Source organism: Amphibalanus amphitrite, unplaced genomic scaffold (genome assembly GCF_019059575.1).
Source record: "Amphibalanus amphitrite isolate SeventyFive unplaced genomic scaffold, NRLGWU_Aamphi_draft 000782F_arrow, whole genome shotgun sequence".
NCBI classification, from domain to species: Eukaryota; Metazoa; Arthropoda; class Thecostraca; order Balanomorpha; family Balanidae; genus Amphibalanus; species Amphibalanus amphitrite.
Window position 1 is genome coordinate 84,960 of NW_024882276.1, and position 19,629 is coordinate 104,588.

Sequence of the window (19,629 nt, forward strand, 5' to 3'; positions counted from 1 at the left end):
GACACTCTCCTGGGCCCCCTCTTCAATCTGGCTGAAGAAACCTACCGGGGAATCCAAAGGAAAGGGCCCAAAGAGGGCCCCAAAGAGGCCCTTTCTAAGTATTGCCCCTAATTTCGCGACAAACCCCGGCAATATGCACATCATTGGAAAGAGCGTAATTTCCCAAACCAAAAACCCAAGTAACATTTTTCGATGGGGCCCACCTGGGGCCCACAGGATCCAATTGAAATTTGGGGCCCAATGGGGCGGCCCCTACGATTTTCTTCAAAATTTGCACAGACACTCTCCTGGGCCCCCTCTTCAATCTGGCTGAAGAAACCTACCGGGGAATCCAAAGGAAGGGGCCCAAAGAGGGCCCCAAAGAGGCCCTTTCTAAGTATTGCCCCTAATTTCGCGACCAACCCCGGCAATATGCACATCATTGGAAAGAGCGTAATTTCCCAAACCAAAAACCCAAGTAACATTTTTCGATGGGGACCACCTGGGGCCCACAGGACCCAATTGAAATTTGGGGCCCAATGGGGCGGCCCCTACGATTTTCTTCAAAATTTGCACAGACACTCTCCTGGCCCCCTCTTCAATCTGGCTGAAGAAACCTACCGGGGAATCCAAAGGAAGGGGCCCAAAGAGGGCCCCAAAGAGGCCCTTTCTAAGTATTGCCCCTAATTTAGCGACCAACCCCGGCAATATGCACATCATTGAAATGAGCGTAATTTCCCAAACCAAAAACCCAAGTAACATTTTTCGATGGGGACCACCTGGGGCCCACAGGACCCAATTGAAGTTTGGGGCCCAATGGGGCGGCCCCTACGATTTTCTTCAAAATATGCACAGACACTCTCCTGGGCCCCCTCTTCAATCTGGCTGAAGAAACCTACCGGGGAATCCAAAGGAAAGGGCCCAAAGAGGGCCCCAAAGAGGCCCTTTCTAAGTATTGCCCCTAATTTCGCGACCAACCCCGGCAATATGCACATCATTGGAAAGAGCGTAATTTCCCAAACAAAAAACCCAAGTAACAGTTTTCGATGGGGCCCACCTGGGGCCCACGGGACCCAATTGAAATTTGGGGCCCAATAGGGCGGCCCCTACGATTTTCTTCAAAATGTGCACAGACACTCTCCTGGGCCCCCTCTTCAATCTGGCTGAAGAAACCTACCGGGGAATCCAAAGGAAGGGGCCCAAAGAGGGCCCCAAAGAGGCCCTTTCTAAGTATTGCCCCTAATTTCGCGACCAACCCCGGCAATATGCACATCATTGGAAAGAGCGTAATTTCCCAAACAAAAAACCCAAGTAACATTTTTCGATGGGGCCCACCTGGGGCCCACAGGACCCAATTGAAATTTGGGGCCCAATGGGGCGGCCCCTACGATTTTCTTCAAAATTTGCACAGAGACTCTCCTGGGCCCCCTCTTCAATCTGGCTGAAAAAACCTACCGGGGAATCCAAAGGAAGGGGCCCAAAGAGGGCCCCAAAGAGGCCCTTTCTTAGTATTGCCCCTAATTTCGCGACAAACCCCGGCAATATGCACATCATTGGAAAGAGCGTAATTTCCCAAACAAAAAACCCAAGTAACATTTTTCGATGGGGCCCACCTGGGGCCCACAGGACCCAATTGAAATTTGGGGCCCAATGGGGCGGCCCCTACGATTTTCTTCAAAATTTGCACAGACACTCTCCTGGGCCCCCTCTTCAATCTGGCTGAAGAAACCTACCGGGGAATCCAAAGGAAGGCGCCCAAAGAGGGCCCCAAAGAGGCCCTTTCTAAGTATTGCCCCTAATTTCGCGACCAACCCCGGCAATATGCACATCATTGGAAAGAGCGTAATTTCCCAAACAAAAAACCCAAGTAACATTTTTCGATGTGGCCAACCTGGGGCCCACGGGACCCAATTGAAATTTGGGGCCCAATGGGGCGGCCCCTACGATTTTCTTCAAAATTTGCACAGACACTCTCCTGGGCCTGGAAATTACGCTCTTTTTAATGATGTGCATATTGCCGGGGTTGGTCGCGAAATTAGGGGCAATACTTAGAAAGGGCCTCTTTGGGGCCCTCTTTGGGCCCCTTCCTTTAGATTCCCCGGTAGGTTTCTTCAGCCAGATTGAAGAGGGGGCCCAGGAGAATGTCTGTGCAAATCTTGAAGAAAATCGTAGGGGCCGCCCCATTGGGCCCCAAATTTCAATTGGGTCCCGTGGGCCACAGGTGGGCCCCATCGAAAAATGTTACTTGGGTTTTTTGTTTGGGAAATTACGCTCTTTCCAATGATGTGCATATTGCCGGGGTTGGTCGCGAAATTAGGGGTAATACTTAGAAAGGGCCTCTTTGGGGCCCTCTTTGGGCCCCTTCCTTTGGATTCCCCGGTAGGTTTCTTCAGCCAGATTGAAGAGGGGGCCCAGGAGAGTGTCTGTGCAGATTTTGAAGAAAATCGTAGGGGCCGCCCCATTGGGCCCCAAATTTCAATTGGGTCCTGTGGGCCCCAGGTGGGCCCCATCGAAAAATGTTACTTGGGTTTTTTGTTTGGGAAATTACGCTCTTTCCAATGATGTGCATATTGCCGGGGTTGGTCGCGAAATTAGGGGCAATACTTAGAAAGGGCCTCTTTGGGGCCCTCTTTGGGCCCCTTCCTTTGGATTCCCCGGTAGGTTTCTTCAGCCAGATTGAAGAGGGGGCCCAGGAGAGTGTCTGTGCAAATTTTGAAGAAAATCGTAGGGGCCGCCACATTGGGCCCCAAATTTCAATTGGGTCCTGTGGGCCCCAGGTGGGCCCAATCGAAAAATGTTACTTGGGTTTTTTGTTTGGGAAATTACGCTCTTTCCAATGATGTGCATATTGCTGGATTTTGTCGATGTTATAGGCCTGAAATTGTTGAAAACGTTTATTTATGCCCCGAGGGCATACTCCCGGGCCCATATATTTGAAGCTGTTTTGTTCGGTTCAGGGGGGCGCTAGCCCCCTAAATTTGGTACCGTTGCATGTAAAATTTTGTCCTCTTTCGAATGACGTGCATTTTTAGCTGTTTTGACGGCTAGAAGTAGGGTTTTCAAAGTTCGTCGATTGTGCCCTGAGGGCATACTGTTTTTTGGGATTTGTGGCCCCCCTGATGGATTCCCCGCATTTTGGCACTAGGATTTTCGATAGAGGACACCATTCTGCACCTCTCCACCAAAATTCAGCGAAATCGTATTGGCCGTCGATCCCTGCTGAATTCCTGCTGAACCCCTGCTGAATCCCTGCTAACTTCCGTTACATCGGGGGCGCAGCACGTCTGTGCAGTGTGCAGGCACTCGACCGCACCCCATAGGACTGGACTTCGCCAGACTGGGCCTGGCCGGGGTGGACTTGGTGAGTGGATTCCAACACCGGTCCCTAGCTCAATGGTTTCGGTCCGTGAAACTCACTTGGCATTCTAAGCTTAAAACCCGCCGAAACGCCCCCCCCCCCTACGGGTGGTAGGGTCCGCCGATAGCCCTACGGGGCGCGGGTTAACGGTCACGTCCCTGCTATATAGCACGTTCGTTCTGCCGCTCGCGCATTGTTCCACATTCGCCTGGCTGCGCTGGTTGAAGGTCGCCACCAATGGCACCATGGGTGATACGGAAAGACCACCATTTCTTACCAGCCTTCTCGCCTTCCGTTCAATCTAATTCCCTAAAATTCCACCAGAGAGAATATAACGGATTGTGCCGTTGTCCGTGTCGCGCGGACCTCCGCCGTCTCCCGACTTTCCGTGGCCACGAGAGGAACCATTTGTCGTCGTCGACAGTGCGCGATCCATTCTGGTGGCGGACGAGCGACGGCGAGCGACGGGGCCACGTCGGCACCAGTGCCGGGCCGGACAATAGACCCCCTCCACCCTCCCTACCACCCCCCCCCCCCGCACCCCCGTCCCGGCCCCTGCGGCTAGGCTCTGCAGCAGGTCGCGCGGCATGGCAAAACGCCATTACCATCAGGATAAACGGTCGGCCGCACAGACAGGACTGTGCCGCCGCCGCCGCGTGGGCGGACCGGACGTGGGTGTGGGCGTGGGAGAGGGAGAGGTGGAAAGAGAGGGAGGAGATAAGATAGAGGAAAAAGATAAGGGAGGGTAGAGAATAGGAAGGAAGAGAGGAAGGAGGAAGGAAGATAGAAGATGGGAAAGAGAAAAGATAAGAGAGAAGGGATAAGAGAAGAGGGAAGAGGAAGAGAGAAGACAGAAGAGCGAAGAGAGATGTAAATAAAGAGGTGAGAACGAGGAAGGTAGCAAAACGGTAGAGGGAAGTGGAGAGATGAGAGAGGCAGAAAACTTCCCGGCCCTATCTGTCCGGCTACATGTGGGCCCATTTAAATTTTGACTACATGTAATCTGTGTCGATCGCTTTAACTTCCTACGTGGGAGAGAGCTCATAGTTATGCCTTCCTCCATCAATACAGTTTTTTCTTTCTTTTTGTCTAGGACCATTTAGCATCTATCCCTATAAAATACTTGTTTTCTTGAGCATTCATAGCGTTATTTTACAATTCATCAGACTAACTTTAGCGAGCAGAATGAGACCCGCGGCTAGCAGCTCTGCACGGGAAGCCCCGCTGACTCCGTCCCCTCCCCTGGGTGGGGCTGGGGTCACAGGGCCGCCCTAACCGCCGGCGACTGATACCATCCAACCGCCGGCGAGCGGGTCGATCTGTGGAAATAAACAGACCCCTGTCTCCGGGACGGGACGGTAAACTGCCATCGACAGACGGCGCTGCCCTTTGGCCGCCATCGGCTCAGGTGAGACGGCCCGGCCAGCTGGTGTCCAACGGTAACGGGAGGATCACGCTCCCTGCCCTCAGGACAAGACGGGTCACTCTGAGTGGCCCTATCAACATTCCATTGAAAGAAGAGCCACTCCCCTTTGGGCAGGTGCCTACGTATCTTGCCCAATGCTCATGTAGGTAAGAACTGCGATGTTGGTTGTGCGTTACGACATACTGATTGACCACCGCAGCGTAGGTTATAATCGAGCGATTTGCATTCCTCTGTCTATCGCGTCTCATTGCTCTACCAGCGGGACTCCATTCTCTCACCGAAGTTAGCCCATTTCCTCACCAAGCGGCCGTCACTGATCAATGGCGTCTATCAGTTATGGCAACGGCGCAGTATATACAGGGTGTCTCAAAAGTTCGTTCACACATTTCCCATGCCAATAAAGCATATAAGAACCGGCCAAAAGTATAAGGTATTGGTGTCTGTGTGTACACTAGACAAATATGCATGCTTTGACAACTGATTAAGAAGGTTGGAAACCAACCCCTTTGCTGTATCTCCAAAAACATTTGCCCATACCGATTTTTGTTGCTCCGTCAGCTGCCGGAGGCTGATAAAAGGTTACCAGCTTTCAGGCTCTTGCAAGGGAATCCCCTGCAGTTTCTGCGTCGGATTTAGTTTTGACTAGCTCCCCGGCAACATCTGATTTTCCCTGAAAGCCGACAGCTTGCATCGACACCATTCTTGAGTATTTTGTAGGCATTCTCTGGCGCTAACTCCTTCATGAATGACTGGCGCCGACATCCCAAGCGCCATTTTCCTTTTCAAAACGACCCCAGTCCTGAACAAACGGGAAGTACCAGGAGTAAATTTTTCGCATCATATGGTAGCAGAATGTATCGGACGTCTGTTTCTCAGACACATTGTGCAAATTTTGCAAATTCCAAGCGCTCGTCATTCCCCATGCCAAGACCTTCGCTCGGTTGCGGAGTGTTTTCCTCGGGAGATGTCCTGCTTTGTAAACGGCCCAAACCTGTCCATCGTGTGGTTTTATCGGGATTTTGTGTTTAAAAGAAAATTATTCGCTGCAGATCTGCCTCTTGAAATTTCGTTAGATAAAATTTTACAATAACTGACACTTTTGGAGGGTCAGGTGTCCTTGGCATTGACGATTTTTGTGTTATTGTCCCCAAAAATTAGCGTTATAGATATTATAAACAATTTTAGATTATAATTTGTCTTTATTTTACGATGACCTGCACTTTTTGAAAATGGGTAACCTCTGTCTGTGACCTTCTTGCCAGTTTTCAATAGTTATGACCGCATTTTCAGCTGCTTTCCGGAACACGAGTCTGCTGTCGTGCGAGGGTCGTTCAAAACGCCGTTAGTCTCGCATGGTTTCGCCCTTCAAAAATTTTAGCCACCGTTTTTATGAGATGATCATCATGTTGCACTCATCCTCGCCGACACTTAGCCATGTGTCATTTCCGACTTAACCATTCCCATTACTCCTGAAACAGAGAGTTTCACAACATACCCGACTTTGCAACCTACATTTTCGTGCCTGACCCATGGTCAGAGGTGAACCCTTTTTGTGAGCTCATGAAGGGTCGAATGCACTTGAAAACAATGACACTGCTTGAGGAAGGTTGTCACCAATGCCCATGCAAAATTTCGACTGTTAATTTCCTGTTGATTCAGAATTATTGACAAAAAAGCATGGCTGGTACCTGTGAACGAACTTTTGAGACACCCTGTAGTGTACTGATGCGCCGGAGAGCATCATAAAGCCGTGCCACCAGCATTGCAACTAGACGGCCAATACAGAGATGTGGTAAAGAGCAATCGAATAGCTTATTGGAGTGGAGCTAGGTATAACGACAAAATAGTGGAAACATAAAAATCGTAAACGCGAGACGTAGCCAGATCTAGAAAGTCCCAAATAGACTGCTAAATAATCAGTAATCAAGCTCAGTAATCTAGCGATGAAAGCGAAGTTAGTCCAAACAACTGAATAATAGAGGCACACAGTTGGCAAAGGTCAGACGAATAAAAGAAACCGTATATCAGCTTCCAAAGTAGGCCGCTGACGCATGTTTGTTGACACTTTGGGTAGGTATCCTTGACGGATTATATCTGCCATTAAATAATTCAAGTTATTAATGCCGTTCAGAAAGAGCTGTCAGCTGCCCGTTTCGTCCCCGTCAGACGTCCCCACGGTCAGACACCTTAGACCGACGAGGCGGGCTTCCCAGCTCCCGCCGTTCACCAATGCCCACCTTCGTACCATACCGACGGATCCAGCCCGTCTGAAACGGAATCCACACGGACGGAATCCACACAAACGGAATCCACACGGACCGTCCGATAATTGGATCCGCCGTGAATCGATGCCGCCCAACTTGGACGCAAACGCCGAACTAAACGGGAGCATAGCCGACAAGCCCAATTCCAAGTCTACTCGGGTGCCGGTGCCGTCCAACTATTCGAGCTAGCAGCTGTTCCACTGAACCGATATCTGCACGGAGCTTTCCGTGAGAAGCGCGGTGACAGCTGGGAAGTGGGAACTGCAGAGTTCGGGCAGGGCTATGAAAGGATGAGGCAGAAACTAATCAGTATTGGAGCTCGGGGAGACAGCTGCACAAGAAAAGAGAGAGAGAGAGAGAGAGAGAGAGAGAGAGAGAGAGAGAGAGAGAGAGAGAGAGAGAGAGAGAGCAAGAGAGAGAGAGGGGGAGGGAGGAAGGGAGGGAGGGAGGAAGGAGAGAGAGAGGGGGGGAGGGAGGAAGGGAGGAAGGAGAGCGAGAGAGAGGGAGAGCGAGAGAGAGAGAGAGAGAGAGAGAGAGAGAGAGAGAGAGAGAGAGAGAGAGAGAGAGAGAGAGAGAGAGAGAGAGAGAGAGAGAGAGAGAGAGAGAGAGAAGCAGGACGGAAAGAAAGGAGGAAAGAAAGAAAGAAAAAAGAAAAAAAACGAATGAAAGAAAGAAGACAGAAGGAAAGTAAAAAAGAAGGAAAGAAAATGAATAATACATACAAAAGGAGGAAGCGAGATAAATGGCCGACCTATAAATGGCCTGACTAGTGCATGTGTGCCTATGTATGGGACAACAGGACGGGCCGCTGGCACTAAAAAATAAACCATTAGGCTGCCATGGTGCAGTCAGTATCGAGTGCGTCTTCTCTGCGTGTTACGGGTTACGCTGGTGTCAGTAATGGTGATACGCTAGTGACGCTGGTGATAAAACGCTCCTATCTGCTGGCGGTTGTGCAGGCCACTGAAGCTTGGTGCAGGCCACTGCAGCAGCGAGGACCGACACTACTCTGTCAGTCGCTTACAGTCACACTTGAGCCCCTGCTTGGAGAGGCCGTGCAGCATGGAGCCGCAGTGATCGCAAAACGTCGGCGCAGAGAACGTGTGCTCCACCCATTTGTGGATGGCCGACTCGACCTGTGGTTGACCGACCGGTCAGCGAAGGTCAGCGCTGGCACATATCAGTGTGGATAGTCTGGTCAGGCTTAGTCAGGCCGGACAGGATTTGTATAGGATACCTGACGGTCGAGTCAGAGTCAGGTCAGACCAGAGAGCGTCGGTATGGGCCACTCAAGTTAGGTAGACTATAGGGGGGGGGGGGGCGAACGTACAGGGAGGCACTGCCTGACCAGCACACAAGGGTGGAAAACCTCACAGCTGTCAAGGACCTATACGCGACACGGTCAGAACACGTCACAGAACGACGTGACATCATCAGAACCGACCGACAGCACGCGCGCAGTGCCTTACCTGAAGCTGACCCGTGCTCCGCTTGTCGAGGAACACTTTGGGAAAATTGTACCTAGCCAGAGACCCGACAAAGCACATGCACATAACAGTTTGCGGTTCATGCACTTACCAAGAACAGAAACACTCAGCAGTCAGTGAAAGCGGTTAGAACAAAGCAGTCACATCCAAGACCATGGCAAGCTTAGTAGCGTTATGGTCATGCATCTTTAGCTTTACATCATTTTTTTCATTCTAAGGGCATGTTCCAACTTGTCAGCTTATTAGCTCAGAGTAAGTTTATTTTTCATTGTGTTTTATCCTTCGGTCCCTTAGTATTCTGATCACAGGCTAGCAGCCTCGTAACGCAAGTAATTGCTGGCGCTGCTAAAAAGGAAAAACACCTTTTTAACCAGAAGCAGTCGGGGAGCCAAGGAGCTAAGCAGGATATTTGTCACGACGCTGACTCAGGTGACTGGGATGTCACAGCCGACGAGGGATGAGTGATGACGTTATTCTAATGAGCCGACACACAGACATTTGTCTTTCCCTCCCATTTAACAGACAGGCTCAAAACAGACGGCAGAGACGAGACGCAGTGAGCATGCCACTTCTCTTCTGACTCAGCCGAGAAAGGCCTTACTAAGAGAACAACAATGTTGAGTAATAATGTTTCAGAAACAGAAAAGCATGGAGCTGCACAAAGCTGGAAATATCGGTTGCAGGACTATGAGCGGCAGAACAGTGCGGTTCAGGCCAGTCATCAGTACCCGCAGCTGATCAAGAGGTCACTGACGTCACTCCACACATAAAGACGTCATTCCTCCACACAGTGACGTCACGCCACGTAGTCGTGATGCAGCGCTGCCACTCACTGTACAGTCTGTCTTAAAAGTACCGCGCAAAGTGGCGGTGGATCCATCAAGCCTGACCGAGAAAGGTCTGCTTTAATTTGAAAGTCACCGAACCAATTGAGCTGGGGAATGGACGAGGATGTCCATTGCTTCGGTGACCCAGATTTAGCAGGCCCTTCCTCAGTCAGGCTCGATGGATCCACCGCCACTTTGCGCGGTACTTTTAAGACAGACTGTACAACCACTAACGACACGTTCCAACCAATGCTTGTCTGTCAAATAGTGAGCAGGACATTTCGATGAGAGCTGAGGAAGTTTGCAGAAATTGACGTACCCCAGTGCGCAAAAATATGCGTTTTCTAGGTGATGGCACTCTTATAATGACGCGCAAGCCAGAACAGAATGATAATGTAGGCATTTAGGTAAGCACTGAAACCAATTTGAAAGTAAACAATGGATAAATACCAGTCAATAACAGCATATCTGACGGATATGCTATGCAACAATGAGACATATAACTATTCAAAATATAGGCTTTGTATCCAAACTGACTAACGACTGCGTCAAGTGAATGTTATGTGCCCAAAGCGGTAATTTCACCGGCTCTAAGAGCCATTACGACCCCAAAAGCGGTCTGCTAATGCCCTTCAGCGAGAAAATCCCCAGGAATACATCTGGCTGAGACTTGCCAGTCCATTAACCCTGAAGTGTCAGGCTCTCGCTTAAATATCCGGTGTATGATGTGGGACACGCGACTGGCGCGGGGAGTTTGACCTGCGGCACTGACAGTGACACGGGGTGCGGTTGACGCGTGTTGACAGCGACAGTTCAGTCCCTGGGGCGTCATCACGGGGCGCACCGAGGCGTCACCACGGAATGGGGGATGGCGTCATCAGGATTCAGGAACGTGGGAAGGCGTCATCACGGAGCGCAACGAAGCGTCAGAAGGCCAAGTTAAGTTGCAACCAATTTCAGCTGACACCCGTTCTGCCACCCCCCCCCCCCCTCCTGCCCGCCCCCTCCCCTATCGCGTGTGCGCGACGGGAGGAAATGCGACCCCTGCACCTTCACTGAAAGGCTGATCGTTACTCACCGTTCCAGGAAGACGGTATTACTCAATACCGATGTGCCTTTTTAGATAAATGGATTACGACACGTAATGTTTTTTGAAGCTTCCATGGCGGTAAATCTGATACCTGACGTGTCAATTATTCAGGAAATGTGATACCCATTAACCAAATAACTACGTAACCACTCATTGGTATTGACTGTGAGTATTACAGAGTATTTCCACTTTTAGCAAACTCAATAGGTAAATAACAGCCCGCAATATATAGCATCTTATGACAATCTCCATCCTGAGTATATGACCGACAGAGCCCTCAGCCCGCCGGCAGTCTACTCCGAGAAACACCGATTGCATACAACAATCCAGCACATTATTGCATTTGCCCGTAGCCACTATTGATTCTGCGCTAAACAAAGGAAAACGACTTATTCCCTGGACGGCGCCGGGACGGAGCCAGCATACGGCCAGATACGTGTATGGAATACGGGCCGGGAGAATTTCTGCGCCGGAAGGCAGCCTGGTGACGGAGTCTGCCAAGAACAATGAAAATCACAGCGGCGCATTCACTGTCGGCTGAACGAGCTGGATGCTCAATCACCTCCGCAGAGGCTCTATTAGGCCTCCAGCAGCTGTATGAGCCTGTATGAGCAGAAGTCACGCACACCGAACAAAGTAAAGGTCATTTGTTGGAAAGTCGTGGGCGAGGGCGTTTACTGCTTGAGTTAGCTAAAAGGAGTGGTGGGGGCACTTTGTGGCCTGGATACCGCTTTTAGTGGCTTTGTGACGGTTGTTTTCACCGCACTCATGATAATGTGACCAGACTTGTGCCAAGGTCCCAAAAAGATCCGAGATCCAGGGTTCGCAGAGTCCAAGGTCTGGGACCTTGATGGATCCTGGACCTTGCATTGTCATTTTTGTCGCGAGACCTTGGAAACCCAGGACCTTAAAACATCCATATGCCGCGAGACCTTGGAATCCCAGGACCTTAAAACATCCATATGCCGCGAGACCTTAGAATCCCAGGACCTCAACATTTGCACATGTCGCGAGACCTTGGAATCCCAGGACATCAACATTTCATGTGACATGAGACCTTAGAAACCCAGGACCTCAACATTTCATATGCCGTAAAACCATGGAAACCCAGGGGTTAGGACCTTAAAATTTTGGTATGCTGCAAGACCCTGCAGAATGCAGACCTTCAGTACCAGTTTTATTATTTGTAATGGGATCTTAGGAGAACGGTCTGGACCTACACCACCATTTTGTTGAGGGACCTCAAGAATCCTGGAAGCTGGACCATGAGGTTTATGTTGCACATGGGCCACTAAGGACCCTGCACTAGGTTTTGTCTGTAAGCACTTCAAGTCTTCAATAAATATCTATGGTTGAGCGACCAGCTGCAAGGGGCTAGATAGCTACACAAAGAGAAAACGAACCAGACTGTGTAGACATATATAGAGCAAAATCATTGCCATGGTTGTGAGGCAGAACTGGAACAAGAGACCTGGTAGCTTTTTACATTATCAATGTTGTGGATTATGAAACTGTCAAACAGTGGACAGTGGTGGTTTGGAAAGTTCTTTTCTAATCTCACCTCACATATTTTCTGGGTTGTGATATGCCGGGCTTGAAGCTACTTGGAAGCTACCCTAAGTGCCAAACTTATTTGTTTTGCAATTCATCAAATCACCATTGAGCAATGAGCAATATAAGCAATCATTCCATGACAGTTCAACTTTTTCGTTTAGCAGGTTTTCGTCGGACAATTTTTCGTCTGCAGATTTTCGTCCGCAGACTTTCGTCTATGCATTTGTTCGTCTGTGCATTTTCAAGTCCGCGCATTATTTTCATAAGGACATTTTCCGCCTCGTCCAGACGAAAAAATGCCGGACAGAAAAATACTCAGACGAAAAATGCACCAATTTAATTCGAACAGACAAAAAAATGCGAGACGAAAAAGTCAGACGAAAATCTGCCGACGAATAACCGGCTGACGATTGTCAGATGGAATTTTGTTCAGAGCCTTCAATCTAATGTGAATGAACAGTAAGTAAGGTTTGCGCTCGCTGATACTCTAATTCTATTGGCTTAGTCCATCAGTTTTTCTGTGAGCGCTCGCGCAAACAAGACTTAAAACATATTTTACTTTTTATCCTAGGTATTATGTAACTGAATGTGCAGAAAATCGAAAGCATATACCTATCCAATTCAACTTTTCCATTTCTATGAAGCCTGTAGGTTTTATTTCTGTTTTTTTTTATATTGCCTGAAAGAATACTTGAATGTCTGTCTTCAATAACTGTAAGGTGCTATCCTACATTCCTACTGATAAGGTAAGATTGAATTGAAAGGGACATGACAATACAAATTGCAAGGTACCTATTACCTACCTATATTTTTTACGAATTTGTCAGGTTAAAGAAGGAGAGATTGATATTATGATTCATTTTTAACTTGTGCTGAAGCTCCCCCTACCTATGTTGGTTAACGATAAAACCACCACAGTCCACAGGTTTGCATAGGTTCTGCCCCTTTAAATGTTGCTGGGCATCCATTGGCAGAATATTTAGAAGTAAGTCTGCTCATCAGAATGTAAGTTTGTTTAAGTTCTTGTTGTGGGACCCTGAATACTTTGGATCCTGAGATGTATTCTTGCCGTGGGACCTTGAGGACTGTGGACCCTGAACTCTGAAGTGTGTACTTGTCATGGGACCTTGGGGACTGTGGATCCTGAAATTCACACTTGTCGTGGGACCCTAGGGACTGTGGATCCTGCAATGCATTCTTGTCGTGGGACCTTGGGGACTGTTGATCCTGCAATGCATTCTTGTTGTGGGACCTTGGGGACTGTGGACCCTGCAAAGTATACTTGCTATGGGACCTTGGAAACCTTGGATTCTAGAAATTGAATTTGTCGTGGGACCTTGGAAACCTTGGATTCTAGAAATTGAATTTGCCGTGGGACCTTGGAAACCTTGATTCTAGAAATTGAAATTGCCGTGGGACCTTGGAAACCTTGGATTCTAGAAATTGAATTTGCCGTTGGACCTTAGAAACCTTGGATTCTAAAAATTGAATTTGCCGTGGGACCTTGAGGATCCTGGATCTTGATTTTTGGTCCCGGCACAAGTCTGAATGTGACGAGGAGTCATATCGGTGTTACGTTCTGAACGGCAATGGACAGCGATATATGTGTCGCCACTCACGGAGTTTATATCGCTGCGCAGTACCTACCCGACACATGCGAACAACGCAGATATTGTTCCGCAGCTTAGATGGAGGGTTGGGTTATCTGTATCAGCAATTTAAACGACGATTGCCATTAACCCCGCTCCTACCAGCTAATCAGATAAGAACAAAAAGAACAAACTTTGTTAGGTAGTTTTCGATGCACATTACGATAACCATGCACATTGCACAGCATCCAAATAGAAATAGATCCAGCACAGCCATCAGCCCAAGCAGAAGACATTCATGCAAAGACAGCCCTCTTCAGCGAGAGAAAGAGCCGTCACAAATGACGTCACCAGTGCTGACGGGTTAGCGTATGAACAAATTACCTTCACACTTAATGCCCTGGTGAATGATTCCGTATAGAAGAGATCCACAGTGGTCGCAAAACGTTGGACTACTATAGGTGTGCACCTTGAATTTGTGCTTTGTTCGCTTGTCCTGAAAACAGTACAATGGCCGTAAATCGTGTCGCATTGTAAAGCTGTCTGAGTTTATATCAAGACTAGACTGGAAGCAATATCCTTATTGTCTCATTTTGGCAGTAAGATATGTGCCTTGTGAAATATATCACATTTTCAACATAAGGCTTCCTCAGCCCAAGCACGCGAGTAAAAGTCATGCTCCTACTTTGTGTAGGTACATTATGCATAATTTGATGTTCGTTTAATCTTTCCATTACATTTCTAATAAATTGACAATCCGCTCCAAATTTTCTTCCATTGCACAATCAATATGTATTGCAAAGGAACGTTTTTCCTTGCAAAAGAATCGTACGACTTATCTTCAAAATATGTGTTACCATAAAAATTGAAATTTAGCTGTTAATCTGTCTCAAATCCAAATTCCATTTCAGCTAGACTGCCCTACCAAGGATATCCGTCACTGAGAGGTGTCAAAGACCACTTGCACCTAGTGCCAGAGCAACTGGTCCATAGCTACCGCCGACCGATCCCAGAATAGACACTGAAGATCGAACACAGTTACTGGTTTTTCAAGTTCAACCATGCCTAGCATCAGATGGTTGATATAAACAGAACTGGCACTGGTGGGGGACAGTCATCAAAATATTTAGAGCCCAATATAAACATTACACATGTGCAACGATGGTCAGAAGCGCATATTTCAATAAATGATACATAGTCCCTCCCGTAGGACGAATGGAATGCAATATATTGGTCTTAAGTGATGTGGAAAAAATAAATACACTGAGAAAGGGGTTTAATGTGTTTAAATCGAATGCTAGCCTGTTGACAAAATATGAAACTTGTAGCTAAATATAAATAAAATGCGAGTTAAGATAACTTAATTAAGTTGTTTTTTATGTAAAGCCTTGATTTGATAATTTATGTCGTCCAATGAGCGTGTGACCGTGCGGGTAGCTGTAGTGACAATCCAATGTATGGGAGCCCCATCGACTTACGTCCGAGTCGGCGCCCTTGTCGGCGCCGGGACACTTGAATGTGACGAACTCGTGGCAGCGCTTGTGGACGACATAGCTGCAGACTGAAACAGACAGGGCACATGTAAATGACGAGTAACGACATAGCTGCAAACCGAGACCGACAAACCGACCGCGAGCGATCTAACGACATTGTCTGCAAAACATAATAAACGGAAACACACAAAAGTGTCACAAACGATGTGACAAAATCAATGCAGTACTGAACAATGAAACGTTGTGCAATTCTGCACATAGTACTACTTCGAAGTGGACAATTCGTTTCGTGTTGGAACTGTCATTGTTCTGCTAACGGCGCATGGTATTTCCAAAGTAATGACAAGGCATTACAAGGAAATGTTAAATCATTGAGATGTTTTCCATTTAAACATACCTACTTTAAACGTGACCAGACGTTAATTAGAATATCACTTCTTTCTAAACGGATCCGAAGTACTCACACCGCCCCTTTTAGTTCAGGTATGAATGTATGAACACATAACATAGTAAGCGAAAATAATATACCTATTGTATTATAATCTAGGCGGATGCAAGCTTGTGAATGGTGCAGTACTTACTTTGGCACTGGAATCCCTGCTTTCCGAAGCCCCTGCAAAATAAAACAGGCCTCAGTTAGCTGGTCTGCTTACGATTAAAACAAGCAGACACACGCACGAAAACACACGTCAACGAATTTAAATGGGTGCACGCTATTCAACAAACCTGAATGATTCGTCGATACTACCAACCATTTCATACCACACAAGTGCACCTATGTCAGTAATCAATACGGTTCCAACACATAGCGTGGGTGCCGAGCCCCTCAATAACCATTTCCATTAAGGGTCACGCGTCGGGCAAGCGTCACGACCACACATGACATCGCGTCATCACGTCATCGCGTGCGCCCGATCGGCTCATGGTGTCGCCCCAAACGGGGCGCCGATCGTCCAATAGCACCTCTGCCGGATCACGTGGCCAGTACCTACTCTACCACTTCCGGTAGCTCGCCTTGGGGTATTTAATAGATCACATTGCCGCGGGCGTAATTCTTTTTTCCACCCAAAGGAAGGCGCTATACGGAGAATATCCCATTGCGTCATTGAAAAGTGACTTACACCTCTCACCGGCCAGCTGGCTGCGTGGTGTAGTGGTGAGCACACTCGCCTCGTGATCTAATAACTAGGGTTCGATCCCCGCCGCCACTGGCGGTCGCAGCCGCTAGCAAAAGGGGGGGGGCCAAAGTCACACTCGCGGGACATAACATTTATCCGTCACCGGCATAGGCGGTGGAACGGGGAGGGCACCGGGGCACCGTGCCCCCCTTTGATTTTGGCATTTTAACATTAGCCCTATGGGCGTTGCATGGAAAGAATGGGACCAAAAGTCGGCAGTGCCCCCCCCCCTTAATTGAAGGTGTTCCGCCGCTACTGGTCACCGGGAGGGGGGGGGGGTGATCGGCTAATTTTTTACGTCCACGAGGCGCCGCACAGTTGGCATTACTTATGCTTCATCCATCTCATTCTTGCGTGAAATCATTGAGCTCAATTTAAGGCAAAATCACCAGTTCCATTTACCGTCTCACGGTGTGCCCACCGGTCGGGCCGCTGCACCATGACGACGGATCGGTGTAGCATAGGTATACTGGAAGGTCAGGCACGCGGATTCATGACCTTACCACTATAAAACAATTCGGAAAAGTACAGATAGGTAGGTACCTCTTGCTAAAAAGTACAGATACCTCTTGCTTTGAAAAAGCATGTGAAACCCAGAGAGCATTTTTAGACTATGACATTTACCCATATAGGTACCTAGTTGTGTGGCGGCGGGAGAGAGTAGGTACTGGTACACCGACCTCTGGAGACCCCCACAGGTTCCGAGCTTTCAGAATTGGCATCTGAGGGCCACGCGCGACTCCTGCGGGGCTTCGCAGCGGCTCTGTTGGGGCTCACTCAACCTGCGTAGTCCTACTGCTAAAAAGACTGGCCCTGAGCCCTAAGGACTTCATCAGTCTCTGCCAGCCCCAGGACCCACACCGGCTCATGGGGTCCCGACGTCGAAATATGAGGGAATCAGCGCGGGACCATCAGGACGTAAAGCAATCTCGATCAGGACCAACGTAAGGCTGTGCCGGGGACTGCGTGAGCCCTCTGATCTTCAGAAACCCACCATGTATGTTTTCATGTAGAGGCCAGTTTAGGGCCCTCAGAGACCAGTACAGGGCCTGCAAACTACAAAGGCCAGTAGTTTGAGACCATCAGAGACCAAGTTGGGCTCTCAGAGGCTAATGTGGGTCCTTACTCATTACAGGCCAACATGGGCCCTCAGAGGTCAGCGTGGGGCCCTAAAAGACCGGCATGAGCCGTCGTTTGACCCCAGAGGCCAGCAGAGGGCCCTCAAAGGCCAAGATGGGCCCTCCTCAGAGGCCAATGCAGACCCTTAGAGGCCGGCATCGGGTCTTCAGCAGCCAGTGCGGGGCCCTTATTGGCACCTAAAGGTTCATCTTGGGACACCAGAGACAGAAATAAGGCCACCAGAGACCTGTGTGAGACCCTCAGACGCCGGTTGGGACCCCTGAGGCCGGTTAGGGGCCCTCATAGGCCAGATGTGGGGCCTCAGAGGTTGATGTAGGCTCTTAGCGGTCAACGTGGGCGCTTGACCGCCACTGAAGTTCCCTCAGAGGTCAGTGTAGGACGCTCAAAGACCGGTGTGGGAGCTATATTAATAGCTTGGCGTGGATTTTTTTAGCCTCGTGACGATCGAATAATTGCCAGGGCCCCATACACCTATATGGGGGCCCATTGGTTGTTTGAGGGGGGGGGGGTCAAATGATATGATGGCCCCCTTTATTGACCTTTGGGGGCATGGCCCTGATGCCCCCCCGGCCCCCCCGACCGCCACTGTGTACACATTACACACATGCCTCTGAGATTACATACTAGCTCATGCAAACTCTATGCAGGCCCCGAAGGTCCCACGCTAATCCTTAAGAAACCAAGCCGGCATACGGCATCACCACCGGGCTTCTGAGGTGCACAGCACCAACCCTTGAGGTCTTACTTTAGTGTCTTGGAGCCAATCTCCTTTAGCAGGGCCCACCCGCCACTGCCGAAGAGGGTCTCATGCCAGCCATTGCTGAATGCTGGGCCTACGAGAGCCTTAAGTAAACCCACGCTGATATTCCATATAAGATCCGGCCATACTCGTGAACCGGTGCCAGCGACGCTGACCGCCAAAATGACAGAATGCGAAACTGAGCCCACTCATGAGTGAAATTTACGTCCTTTGATGGCGCAAGAAAGAAAATGAAACATACGAAAAGCTTTTCTAGGACTTTTGTTCGATCTGAAAGGTGGGGCCAAAAGATAGTATGGCCCCACCTTTCAGCACCAAAGGGGGGGCCATGGCCCCCGTGGCCCCCCCCCCTGCGACCGCCAGTGCCCGCCGCCGGCCGAACTTTTTGGCGCGTTGTAGGTTAGGTTGTAGGTTTGTAGGTTGTAGGTTTGTAGGTTGTAGGTCTGTAGGTTAGGTTGTAGGTTAGGTTGTAGGTTGTAGGTTAGGTCAGGTGAGGTTAGGTTATGTTTGTTTTTGTTTGGTTTGTTTACCAAGAAGCATCTTCGGGTATAGCGCCTTCCTTTGGTTGGAAAAAAGAAACACGCTTGCCGCGGGCTGCAAAATGTCGCGACCCTGGGGGGTGACGAGCACACGCCGTTACTGAGGCGATGAGCGAGCCGCTTTGAACGCGTCTTAGAACCATCTACTAGTGTCGCCCAAAGGTCAGAGGTCACAGCCGACAGGTGGTGGGATGTCCCATTGTCCCAAGGCCGTTTGAGGGGGGAAGGGGTACACGCGCTGGGTGGATCTTAGAGCTCGAGGGTCACTGACGAGTTCATGAAGATGGCAAGCAGAAGGCACGATGGGAATAAGGCGATGAAGAGTTGCAACTGATCGCATCCCTGAAGATTGTAGAAAAAGATGACATTTCTTACAACTTTGAACTTTTCCGCAAACTTCCAGCTAAACGCCGCTTGCAATTCGCGGCAGAATCACGATGACAGCGCGTGGTTTATGCAGTAGAAGATTCTGACGGACTTCACCAGCTCGCAGCCCAATATGAGGGGCCGTAAATAACTGGTGTAAACAGCTGCCAACGTGATAAGGAGCAGACAAAACACATGGCCCGCGGTAAAAGAGCGGCGAGATTTTCACAAACCAGTGCAGTTACTTAGTCTCGACAATTTGTAACGGGATACAGTTATTCCCCATGAAAAGTCAAATCATATGGCCATGCTATGACCATGCTATGGCTTATGCGAGCATTGCACCATTCAGTGCTACGAGCTACGACATACTCGAAAATTCGGGAAACGTTTCAATTCAAGCGGATCCAATGCTCCCATACGATCAATGCAGCATGAACGGCTCTTGAGGGCAGTGGAGCCGATATATCTCGTTTACCATCCACCCTAACATAATATAATGTTAGGAATTTTAGTATTTTAAGTTATTAGACCACCTTTGAAGAGCAGGACACGCCATACACAGATTTGGTTGTAGTA

General features: G+C 49.0%; 1 protein-coding gene across 10 annotated transcripts in view; it reads right to left on the reverse strand.

The window, feature by feature from the left end:
- Window positions 1-19,629, reverse strand: part of LOC122366059 (protein kinase C, brain isozyme-like) — a 119,882-nt gene that overhangs the window by 61,168 nt on the left and 39,085 nt on the right. For 7 of the 10 annotated variants that reach the window (XR_006253831.1, XR_006253830.1, XR_006253829.1 and 4 more), the window contains exons 2-4: window positions 15,649-15,680; window positions 15,053-15,135; window positions 13,959-14,070 (exon numbers count right to left, since the gene is read on the reverse strand). Coding sequence is in view for 5 of the 10 variants with exons in the window: in XM_043337829.1 (XP_043193764.1) it covers window positions 13,959-14,070; window positions 15,053-15,135; window positions 15,649-15,680 (227 nt within the window). In the remaining 5 variants the exon portion in view is untranslated. Of the gene's footprint in view, window positions 1-8,051; window positions 8,164-13,958; window positions 14,071-15,052; window positions 15,136-15,648; window positions 15,681-19,629 lie in introns of those variants that run through there. The other 3 variants (XM_043337832.1, XM_043337831.1, XM_043337830.1) reach the window with 3 other exon arrangements.